Source organism: Triticum aestivum, chromosome 1A (genome assembly GCF_018294505.1).
Source record: "Triticum aestivum cultivar Chinese Spring chromosome 1A, IWGSC CS RefSeq v2.1, whole genome shotgun sequence".
Lineage (NCBI taxonomy): Eukaryota > Viridiplantae > Streptophyta > Magnoliopsida > Poales > Poaceae > Triticum > Triticum aestivum.
The window spans coordinates 428896793-428908201 of record NC_057794.1 but is presented as its reverse complement, the minus strand read 5'-3'; the positions used below and the strand labels follow the sequence as shown (position 1 = coordinate 428908201).

The 11409-nt window shown below is 48.9% G+C and overlaps 1 protein-coding gene across 9 annotated transcripts; it reads left to right on the top strand.

Moving 5' to 3' along the window:
- Positions 1 to 6203: 6203 nt before the first annotated feature.
- Positions 6204 to 9602, top strand: LOC123053993 (uncharacterized). 9 transcript variants are annotated; one of them, XR_006425998.1, is made up of 4 exons: positions 6204 to 8416; positions 8536 to 8874; positions 8966 to 9131; positions 9246 to 9602. XR_006425998.1 is itself a non-coding variant. In XM_044477669.1 (3 exons), the coding sequence occupies exons 1-3, from the start codon at positions 6271 to 6273 to the stop codon at positions 8856 to 8858; spliced, it is 2382 nt and encodes a 793-aa protein (XP_044333604.1). In that variant the 5' UTR covers positions 6204 to 6270; the 3' UTR covers positions 8859 to 9602. The 9 variants fall into 9 exon arrangements, 4 of the variants coding, with proteins under 4 accessions (XP_044333604.1, XP_044333582.1, XP_044333597.1 ...); XR_006426001.1 differs by having other exon boundaries at positions 8536 to 8880; positions 8966 to 9117; XR_006425995.1 differs by having other exon boundaries at positions 8536 to 8880.
- The last annotated feature ends 1807 nt before the right edge of the window (positions 9603 to 11409 follow it).

Sequence of the window (11409 nt, the reverse complement as noted above, 5' to 3'; positions counted from 1 at the left end):
GTGAAACTGGACCGAACCGGCCATTTTTCGAGACATCGACACAAAATGACCCAATCTGAAAATATTTCACAAACTGGCCCTCTTGCATGACGCCCCTTCCCAGGCTAGGGTGAGGGGAGTCATGCAAAAAGATTCGGTTTGTGATTTTTCTTTTTCAAATTGAAGTCATTTTGTAGTATTGAGTTTTAGAACAGGGTGTCCATTTTCACCATCCCGCTCTGCTCTGTCATTGGAGCTCCTTCTGCACCGCCAGATTTTGCCTTGCTACACTCACCCGACCGTCGTCGCATGCTGACACGACAAGAACACTATGGCGTCAAAGAGCACAATATCAAGGATGTAACTGAAATGAACAATCGCAAAGAAACAGCTACAACATGGTTCTATGACAATGATTGTGCGTTCTGTGAGCACAAAGTCGTAGTACGAGTATAAGTAACTGTCACTTTCACAAGCCACTGCCCTCTTGAGCCTTCTAGGACCAGCAGATCTTTGTGATATATACAAGAACTGAATGCAAAAGAATAACGTAGCATCTGATTCTGATCCTTTCGAGCACACTGGTAGCTTCATTTCTACTACCTTATTTATTTTTTGAATCATCCGAATTATACCTTGTTCTGGATATATCTTTGCTCTTTGGGTGGCAAACACTATGCGTTCTGATTTATCAAATGTTGGGAGGGAGATGACACACAAAAGGTAATCAATAGTCCTACTCCTACAAGTGACGACCGCAATATAAACTCTTTGAAGGATTTAAGTCACTTCTTGTGGGCGGCGTTTTCTATCACAGGCCCATCTACTCGTGCGGTAAACAGTAAAAGTACAAAGCACCACAAATATCATAAAAAATACTGGTATTACCATCTCAAGATCTCTTTGGCCTGCGGCGAGGTGTGTCTCTATCTTGAAAATGCTTTTCTCATGACCCCCTTTTCTTCAGAGGAGATTGACGCGGTTGTCGACTCCTCGAACTCCAATTTTGTGCCCGGACCTGATGGATTTTCGGTTACCTTCTTTAAAAAGTTATTGTCTGTGCTTAAGTCTTTGGTCCATGTTGTTATTCAAGGGTTTTGTTTGGGGTCGGTCGATATATCTCGTCTCAATTACGCTATCCTCTCTCTCATTCCCAAGTCAAAGGTGTTGGTTCTATTCGTCAGTTTAGGCCCATTGTTTTGATCAATGATTTCGGCAAATTCCCGGCCAAGGCCTTTGCTACCAAGCTATGGCCTGTTGCACATCATGTCATTAGTCAGAATCAGTCTGCCTTTATCAAGGGGCGCTTTATTCTTGATGGGATCCTCAGTCTCCATGAGATTTTCCATCATCTTAGGGCAAGGAACTCTAGGGCGGTGATACTCAAACTGGACTTGAGAAGGCTTGCGATTCTGTTAGTTGGGATTTTCTCCGCTCTACTCTTTTGGCTAAAGGCTTTGATGGAGCCTACATTCGCCGGCTCATGCAATTTCTCTTAGGTGGACACACGACTGTGGCTGTTAATGGAGCAGTGGGCCTTTATTTCGCCAATGGTCGGGGCCTTAGACAAGGAGACCCCATCTCTCCCATTCTCTTTAGTTTTATGGCTAGTGCATTCTCTTGCATCCTCTCTAGAGCCGCTAATGCGGGTCACATATCTCCTGTGGTTTCTCACCTGATCCCCTCTGGCATCTCACACCTGAAATATGCTGACGGTACTATCATTATGATTTAGGTTGATGACCTTTGTATTGTCAATCTGAAATTTATTCTGCTTTGTTTTGAGGCACTTTCTGGACTCAAGATTAACTTTTCTAAGAGTGAAGTCATTGTTACTGTCGTTTCTGAGAGCGAGGCTACTCGCCTGACTGATATGCTCAATTGCAATTGAGAATCCTTTCCGTTTAAATATCTTGGTATACCGATCGCCCAGTTTAGGCTCTGTGCTAAAGAGTCCACGCATGCTATTACTAAGGTGGGCAACCGGGTGATGCCTTTGCGCGGTCGCTATAATTCCTCTGCTGGCAAGGCCCGCCTGATCAATGCTTGTCTCTCTTCCCTCCCTATGTTTCTGATGGGTTTTTACCGCCTTTCGGAAGGCACCCACGCTGGGTTTGACAAACATTGCAACAATTTTTTTAACTCTGCTGTCAACAAGCATTAATACAGACTCTTAAGCGGAAACTCATATGTAAGCCCAAGAACCTTGGGGGGTTGGGCATTTTGTATACTTCTGTGATGAACAAGTGTCTTATTATCAAATGGTGGTGGAGGATTCTTAATTTGGGGTCTAGGACTTTGTGGTTTGATCTTTTGAAAGCTAAATATTACTTAACAGTAGCCCTCTGTTTGCACCTAGTGTGGGTGGTTTCCAGTTTCGTGATATGGTGAAGGTGAAAGATGTTTTTCGTGATCACGTCGAGTTTGTGGTAGGTAATGGCTCTTCGATTCGTTTTTGGCTGGACTGGTGGTGTGGGTGATTACTTCCTTTGGTGATCAGGAAATGGAGCAGAAATGACTCTCGTATTTCTCCCCAGAGATGAACCTGAGTTATCGAACCCATGGGAGGACCGTGCCCTTTAAGCTAGGGTCTCAAACAAGTTTTGCTAAAGAATTAATTCTAGCTTTTGACCGGATCGTAAATCAGGGGACCCTTTATCTCCTTATTTGTTCCTATTATGTACGGAGGTCAGTCTGACTGCTCTACTGACGCATGCGGAGGAGAATGGAAATATTTTGGGAGTGAAAGCTTGTAGAGATGCTCCCCTGATCACCAATCGTCTCTTCGCTGGTGACTCATTGATCCTCATGGGGGCTAATATACACAATGCTAAAACGTTGAAGGTAATTTTGGACTTGTATTGCGCCTCCTCGGGTCAAATGGAGAGTGTTGAAAAGTCGAGTATCTTGTTTAGCCCCAATACTAGCGCCGAGGTGAAGGAACAAATGTGCACCACTCTGGGTATTTTGACTGAGGCCCTCAGTGACAAATACTTAGGTTTGCCAGCCAACGTGGGGGTGGATAACAACTGATTGTTTCCAGTATCTGATTGGTCGCATCATTACAATAATCAGTGGTTGGAAGGAAAAATCATTATCTGCTGGAGGGAAGGAAATTCTTTTCAAATCTGTTGTTCAAGCCATCCCACTTATGCAGTGTCGGTATCTAAAATTTCTAAAAAGATTTGCAAAGGAATCATTGATGCGATGACACACTTTTGGCGGGGAGTTGAGTACAACCAGAGGAGGATGCATTGGATGGCTTGGTGGAAAATGTGTGTCCCAAAGGATCAAGGAGGTATGAGTTTTTGCAATATTCATTGTTTTAACCTAGCGATGCTGGCAAATCAGGCTTGACGTCTTCTCAAGAATCCAAACTCCTTATGTGCCACTATTTTGAGAGTGAAATACTTTTCTGATGGTGATTTACTGAACACTAAGTTGTAGAAGGGATTGTTGCTCACCTGGAAGAGCATCATGGAGGGTGTGAATTCGCTGAAACATGGCTATATTTGGATAGTTGGAAATGTTCAGAATATTCATATTTGGGAGGATGCTTCGATCCCAAATTGTGCTGAGAGAGAAGTCATCACTCTTAAAGGAAACCATCTGATATCTCGATCCCAAATTGTGCTGAGAGAGAAGTCATCACTCTTAAAGGAAACCATCTGATATCTCGATCGAGCTACTTACTTTATTGGCCCTGTGTCTAATACATGGGGGAGACAAACATTACGACCATTGATGGACAACATATCCTTGACATCCCTCTTCCCCAACATGATATGCAAATTTTGTTATATGGAGCTATACGAAAAATGGTATGTTCTCGGTTCGGTTAGCATATTTTGCAGAGTGGATCATCAACATGGGGGGAAGCTTCAATATACTATTGGAGTGGGAAGAACTATGATCAATCCAATTTACCGGAAGATATGGAAGCTCTTGTGTCCAACAAAGGTGAAAATCTTCAATTGGCGTACATTGCATGGTACACTCCCGTGTCGTGTTACGCTTGCAAACAGACACATAAAAGTCTCGCGATGCCCTACTTGCTCTTTGAATCCAGAAGACACAAAGCATGTGTTATTTTTCTGTCACAAAGCAAAAGAGGATTGGAGAAGGTTGGGTTTGGATGAAACTATAATGAGAACATGTGAAGTTGATCGTGTGCAGGTGAGGCCGTCCTAGAGTTTTTTACTTCTCATGTTCGATCAGGATCTATCTTTTGTGGAGATTAAAATGTTCGAGAGTTGATCATCATTACTATGTGGTATCTGTGGTGGGAAAGACGTAAACTGATTCATGAGGAAGCAATCCAAAGTGCATCCGTGCCCTTACAACAAGCTTTGTGGGGGGGGGGGGGGTGTGGAGTCGTCCCCCTTTTTTTTGTAGAACTCAATGTTGGAGTTTTTGTTTTAGAAAAGAAGTACTAATAAGTTTATTTTATAGGGAACTAACCCAGCATAAAAAAAGGTTAAAAAAACAGCCGCATGTACGTGATGCTTTTGCTTTCCGCAGTGAACACGCGACACAACAACTTATGGTTGAATGATTAGATAAATAATGTTATTCTCTCAGTTCATCAGAATTCAAATCCTAAATTTAACACCGCTACTAGCATATTTTTGGATTTATTTCAGGCATTCGGATTACGTGGTAAGAGACTCAATGCTAAGATGATTTGACGGATTAGTTTTTTTAGAGATACTCATCATAAAAATTGAGTGTGCGTTCATAGAGACGTTACTATCTTAAAAAAAACAGCGTTCCTTGTGCGAGATTAATGGGCTGCACTGGAAACCTTTTTTGAACAAACACCGAAGGAGGCCCACGTAAAGAGCGGGACGTGAGCCGCGCTGCCAAATTATCTGGCCAGAGTTTTCCAGCCCCCACCCCGTGAATTAGCGAGAATTGCACTGGGGCGTTCGGGGTCGGTTGGGCGGGCCAATATTTTGGTGATGATGACTGACGGCGATGCAGCCAAATCTTTGCGGGCCGCTCGCTGATTTTTTATTGCGGCTCCGTCGGTCACAGACCCTAAACCAAACGGACCCGACGCTACTAGAACTGTGCAAGGGAGCCCGGGCTGGCGAGTGGCGACACATCATCTGTCCTGTCCACCAGCAAGCCCCAGGACGCTTCTCAAAAATTATAATTTTTCTATCGAATGTACAAATGATTCCTCAGTAAAATACGGACTATACAGTAGATTTTTATATGATCCGGTGCTACAGGTTAAAAAAGTTTTTTAAGGATGTCAAAAGAGATTCGGGGGTTTTCCTCCTGTAGCAAGAAACCTAGCCGCCGCCACAGAAGAGCCGTTCCTTCCTGCGCCATCTTCCGGCGGCTCTCCTCCACCGGCGACCTTTTGGTCCTCGGTGGTGAGGGGGGTCGCGTGTGGATCGTTTATAACTTTAGGTTTTAGGGTCCAAAAAGTTTAGGGTTTTGGATTGTTCGACGTCTTGGCTTCGACGGCGACGACGATGACAATGCTGAATAAAGAAGTTTCGGATTCTTCTCCGGCGAGGGGATCGTCTCTATGGTTGGTGAAGGATCTGAGAACCAGTCTGTTCAAGTAGGGATGTCATGACGGCGGCGGCATCCTTGTGATGGACATGTGTCCTAGGGCTCCGTCGTTGCGAGGGCGTCTGCTCCAACGTCGATGTGGAGCTTGGGAGGTAGTCGAGGAGCGGATGCAGATTGTGGTCTGCATCGACGACATCTGAAAGACGAAACGTGTGCTAGGCTCGTGGTTTGTGGACGGCATATATGGTTTCCTTCTCCGACGTCTTAGTCATGTGAGGGTGTCAGATCTGGAGTTCGATGGCGTGTCTGGGATGTTGCCCCGGTCTGATTCGTTCAAACGACAATGGTTTCGCCTTTGGCGAACCACCTTGGAGGTCTGCAAAGCGGAGCTGCATTGAGCTCGGCTGAGAAGGTGATCCGTTATTTATTTTTTCCGGTGGCTGCTATGGTGATGCCGTAGGCAGGTGACAGGCGTTGGTGTCAAGCTTAGAAATGTTGTGCTATCTTCTTAGTTTTGTCATGTCAGTCTTTATGTGACTTATATTTTAATCTTTATGATATGAATGAGACACATATGACCATGCAAAAAAAATGTTAAAAGAGTATTCGAACCGCCAAAAATCCTGTAAAAAACATTTATGACCTTTTTAGGCAAAAAAAAAAAACTAAGAGGCCTTAATCAGGGGCGATATGAGTGCGCACCTGCTCCGTCCTCAAAGCCCAGAACCCCAGACCGGACCACCAACCCCACCGGCCACCGCCATGGCCGGCGGCGAGCAGCTCCTTGTCCAAGAGTCCGCTGTCCCAGTCATCTCCAGCGGCGCCGATACGTCAACCCCCACCGTTCGACTGGCCCACTTCCTCCACCCCCGCGCGGGCGCCGGCCAGCGCCCCCCTCTACCCCCTCCGCCCCGCAACGCTGGCCCTATTCTCACCGACGGGCTCCAGGTCGAGTTCAAGGGCTGGGCGGAAGCTCCAAATCTGTGGACGCGGTGGGTGGCCAAGCTCCGCCCGCGGTGCGAGCCCCTGTGGCGGAAGATTGGGATCCAGGACGCCATCCTCGCGACCACCTGTCGGGTGCGGCGCGACGAGCGCGCGATGCTCCAGCTCGCCGCCATCTGGTCCGCCGAGACCAACACGTTCGTGTTCCCCTGGGGCGAGGCGACGGTGACGCTGGAGGACGTGGCCGTGCTCGGGGGGCTGCCCTTGCTCGGCAGGCCCGTGCGCGCGCCGCCGAAGGGCGCGCTCCGGGAGGACGTGGAGGCGCTCGAGGCCGTTCGCCGCGCGCTCTACCGGAGCGACAGCCAGAGACCGGACCACTCCGCGTGGGCGATGCCGTTCCTCGAGCCCCCGGCGGGAGAGGGGCCCGCCGCGGGCGACGGCGGCGCCACCGGGTTACTGGAGCACGGCGCGTTCCTGGCCATGTGGCTGTCGCTCTTCGTGCTGCCGGCGCCGCCGTTCGACGTGGTCCGGGCGGAGGTGCTCCCCGTGGCCGCCCGGCTGGCGCGCGGCGGGTGCGTGGCGCTCGGACCCGCCGCTCTCGCCAGCATCTACAGCGACCTCTCGGCGCTGAACCGCTACATCAATTCGGGCAAGAGATACCAGCCGTTCGTGGGGTGGGCGCCGCTGCACATCCTGCAGCTCTGGGTCTTGGCCAGGTTCCCGGAGCTTCGCCCTGAAATGGCGACCACTCTCGACCCCGTCGCTCGTCACCAGCCTTGGGCCGCCCGGTGGCATCAAGTCCACAAGGTAACTGACCCCATAAATCTCCACAGAGTGCTCATGTTGCCAATGGAGTTTGAGTGGAGGCCCTATGGAAGCTTCAGCTTTGCTCCGTCTCCCAAGAAGAGCTGCTCTTGGGTTCATGGCCGGGACATGGCAAGAAGCCTACAACTGCTATCGTTTGCGCAGTGTCTGCGTGCTTGCGAGCTTGTAGGCATGCGCTGCATTGAGCAGTACAATCCTCATCGTGTTGCAAGGCAGCTTGGCTTCGATCAGGACGTGCCTGGATCTGTTGCCCGTGTTAACTCGGACTGGAAGATTGCTTGGGGAACATACTTCATGGAGCCTAGCAATTTCGCCTTCATCGTTCCACAGTATACTCTGGCTGTGACGTTTGAGTACACACGATGGTGGAGGCCATACGCTTCTGGGTGTGATACTGCCATTGATAACAATGTAAATTCGAAGGAGTTCCCTGTTTTGGTTGGCCCAAGGGACAAAAACATGGAGGTGCTTCATGATGATAATTCGGGCAAGAAGCAGCATGTGCTCCCAGGGATGTCTCGGCCAGATACTTTCGAGGTATTTTTTTCGAGATTAAATACTGTCGAGGTTCCACAGACTGATATTCCTCCTGTTGAAAAACTTAATGGCCTGGACACCATTCAGGGTACCCTGGAACATCTTGCGGAAGTTGCCGAGTCAGCACAAATTGCGGATGATTCGACCCTGAGATGTGTAAGAAAGGGCACACAAACTAAAAATGTGAAACAAGCTTCACCTGATGTCTTCGCTAAACAGAATAGCAGCTCAGAACATGGTGAAGTAGCTCCCCGTCACCTTGTCAAGCGAGCAGTAAGCACAACCAACAGAAAAGCTATTGGGGCAACTGTGGGTCATGTGCAGCCAAGTCTTGAAGACATCGTGGTGATGCTTGATGAAGAGTTTGACGAATCAGTGGGCAAGGAACATGAGGTGGGTGCAACTGTAGGTCATGTGCAGCCAAGTCTTGAAGACATCGTTTTGATCAGTGATGAAGAGTTTGACGAATCAGTGGGCAAGGAACGTGAGGTGGGTGCAATGCCGAGGGAAGGTAATGAAAAAGCTAATGAAGATGCATCAGCATCAAACCAACAATCAGATACCCTTATGGAAGATTGCTTAGTGGTCAACAGGAAGGGCTCAGGTATGAGAATTCATGGAGTGGCAGTTCTATCTTTCAATCCAGACAAAAGGCAAATTAAACATCACAACAAACTAGTGCTAATGCAGCCTTCCTTCCTTTTATCTTTAAATTTTTTGTAGGAAACAATAAGACGTATTCTAGCAATCCAGTGGATGCAAATCCTGAATTGGTCAAGAGGGTTTCAACTAAAACACTTTACTACCTTAGACCAATTGGGCCGGTGAAAGATGCTCAGGAAAGAGATGCAACTGGAACGAATGCGGATCAAGGAGCTTACCTACCAAGGCGTGAAGTTGGGACGAGGGAAATGATTGAGGAGGCTTCTGCTGCTCGAGAAGCTGAAATGGTTGTGTTGCAAAAAGTAATTGATTCTCTGAAGGAAGAGATTGCAGCAGCGCAGGCCCTTGGGGCCTTGAGGGATGGAAGCCCCTCAAAAACCTGAGGCGTGACTTTACTCGGTACAGGTTTGTTGCTAGACTTCGGTATCAGCTATAAGCTGATCTTCTTAGCCTTTAGATTAACTTTGGTTCCTTGGGCCGTTCATCATAGTCTGTCCATGTGGTGAAACCGACATTTACGCGTCCGGGGAGAGAGGGAGGGAGGGAGGATGGATGAGTGCTCCAAGGCTGGCAAAGGAGGGACATGACTATCTACGAGGCAACGCTTGCAGACATTAAGCATCGGTCGGCACCTCTTGATGGGTGCGGCCATCTCAGTACGTTTAGCGCTGCCCACATGGCGTAGTGAAGTTCATACAATTCATCTGGTTGTGTCTCAGAACCGAATATACTCGCATCCTACTGATACAAAGCTGGTTTTCTTCCTGCAGCGACGGAAGGACCAATGACCTGATCCAGAGGTTGGAATTAGGGGGTGGACAAAGGAGAGTTAATTCTGAGCGAAATTAGCAGTAGTGGTAGATGATAATGTTATCTGTAGTTCTGTGATCTGCTTGATGGCTTTAATGAAAACCTGGCCCTGTTTGGCTGTCTGCCTTTTGTGCATGAGAAAACAAGAGCTTTGTGCTGAGAATGAGACTGTCGACGGATATAAGGACAGCTTATGCCTAAAAAGTTAAAACTGCAAGTTAATAAGCTAGGTGCATATATGTTTTTGATTATGATACTATGATTGCTTGGACCAGCTTACGAATGATTTACCTGAACGTTCTGTTGTATTTGTGAAATTCTCCCTTAGTCCATATTTATTACTAATTTTGTTTTCAATTGTGAGTCTTTTTTCCAAGCCTCATGTAAAGCTGGGATCAGTGTGAAATGATAATTCTCTCTTGAACTGATTGCACAAATTGATGCTGCTCGTCCTCACTACCCTTGTTACGATATGTGACTAATGATGAACTTAATGTATAATTGTAGCATGTGAGAAGTTCCTCTCTGAGCTTTTCACAGATAGTGGTAACCCCTTTGTCTATTTTAACTAGCAGCATGTTTTGGAATGGTGTCATCTGGTTGATGGACCAATTATATGATAGTATGAAACTATGAATTATGTTTTCAACCAGACGATTTGGACTAGTGAAGGTCTAGGATCGTTTCTTAATCTTGGAAAATTTTAGGCTTGTAATTGAAAGTTGTTTCTATAACAACAAGTGCAAGAAGGGTTCTTAATCTCGATGTAACAATTTGTTTTTTTAGAAAAGGAGAAGGACCCCCGGCCTCTGCATCTGGACGATGCATGCAGCCACTTTATTAATTATTCACACACGACCTTACAAACTCATACAATAGTAAGACTAAAGTCACCGTCTAGGCAACATGTGTCGCTACTCCTATCCAGTTGATGAAGGGATGCTGATAGTCTGAGCTAATACCAAACAAACCTCGCAGTCAAACCTAACATCTAAGACCTGAGGTCCCAACCAGGACGCCTGCCGGGTGGGCACCCACCAGTCCGGCGCACTCCTCAACCAGGACGCCTCCCGGGTATGAGGCCGCCGCAGCCACCTGCCACCAATCCATCTTCAGTGTTGTACTGCTACATCAACCTTGCCAGGCCTGCCGTCGACGCCATCACAACGCCAGACAACGCCATCATCCTGCGCGTGTTCATCCACGCGCGCCCATCGTCGAAACTCCGCAGCGCCGTGATCCGCCGTCGGCCTTGCGGTAGATGTAACACCGCTCCTCCTCTTGCCACCTCCATTCATCACTTGCTCCAAAACGATGCCCCTAGGAGGGAAAGCGATACAGAGAACGCCATCATCGTCCAATCCGGGAGACCCAGATCTAGGGTTTCCCCCGGAGCATCCCGAGCCTGATGATGCAAACTGCAACGACGGTGCCCCGACAAGGAAACGACATCAAAGACGCTGCCATCGTCCACCATGATAGTAGTCGGCGCGATTTTCATCGGCACTTGCGCCACCGGGCGTGCGCCGTCGGCGTCGTTGGTCCCTTCAACCGTAGCAAATTCCAAAACGACGCCCTGAAGAGGGACTACGACGCAAAAGCACCGCCATCGCTCGATCCCAAGGAGATCTAGGGTTTCCCTCGAAGTTGCCCGCGTCGTCAAGGACCAAACAAGGATGGAATCCGCAGATCCGCCCAGCTGCCGACGTGCCGCACCCGCCATCGCGCCGACCGCGACCCGGAGACCAAGCCCACGCCTGGGCCCTGATCCGGCCGCGCCGCCGCCGTCCCTGACGACCGCAACGCCTCAGACCTTGAAGCCGCCTACCGTGGAGGTATGGAGTCGCCGGAGCGCCGCCACCTCCCGTCATGACGTCCGGCCGAACACCACGCTCCGGTCCGGGGGCGCCAGCCCGCGCTAGCCCCTCACGAGCGGGACGGCCCCGAGTCCCCACTGCCGCCGGCGACGGCAAGGCTTCGCCCTGCCGCGCCCACAGGCGGCGACGAGGGAGGAGGAGGAGGAGGAGGGGAGGCCGGGCGACGGGATCTAGGAGCCTCCCGGCCGCTACACGAGGGCGACTCGGGAGGAGGCAGGTGCGTTCCTGTCTCCACGTCCCGTGAAGA

What these genes read in the sequence shown, in the direction of transcription:
- LOC123053993 (XM_044477647.1), top strand. Translation starts at nt 6,271, where the DNA reads ATGGCCGGCGGCGAGCAGCTCCTTGTCCAAGAGTCCGCTGTCCCAGTC. An exon ending in GGTCAACAGGAAGGGCTCAG is followed by an intron (nt 8,417 to 8,535) that starts GTATGAGAATTC and finishes AATTTTTTGTAG; the next exon opens with GAAACAATAAGACGTATTCT.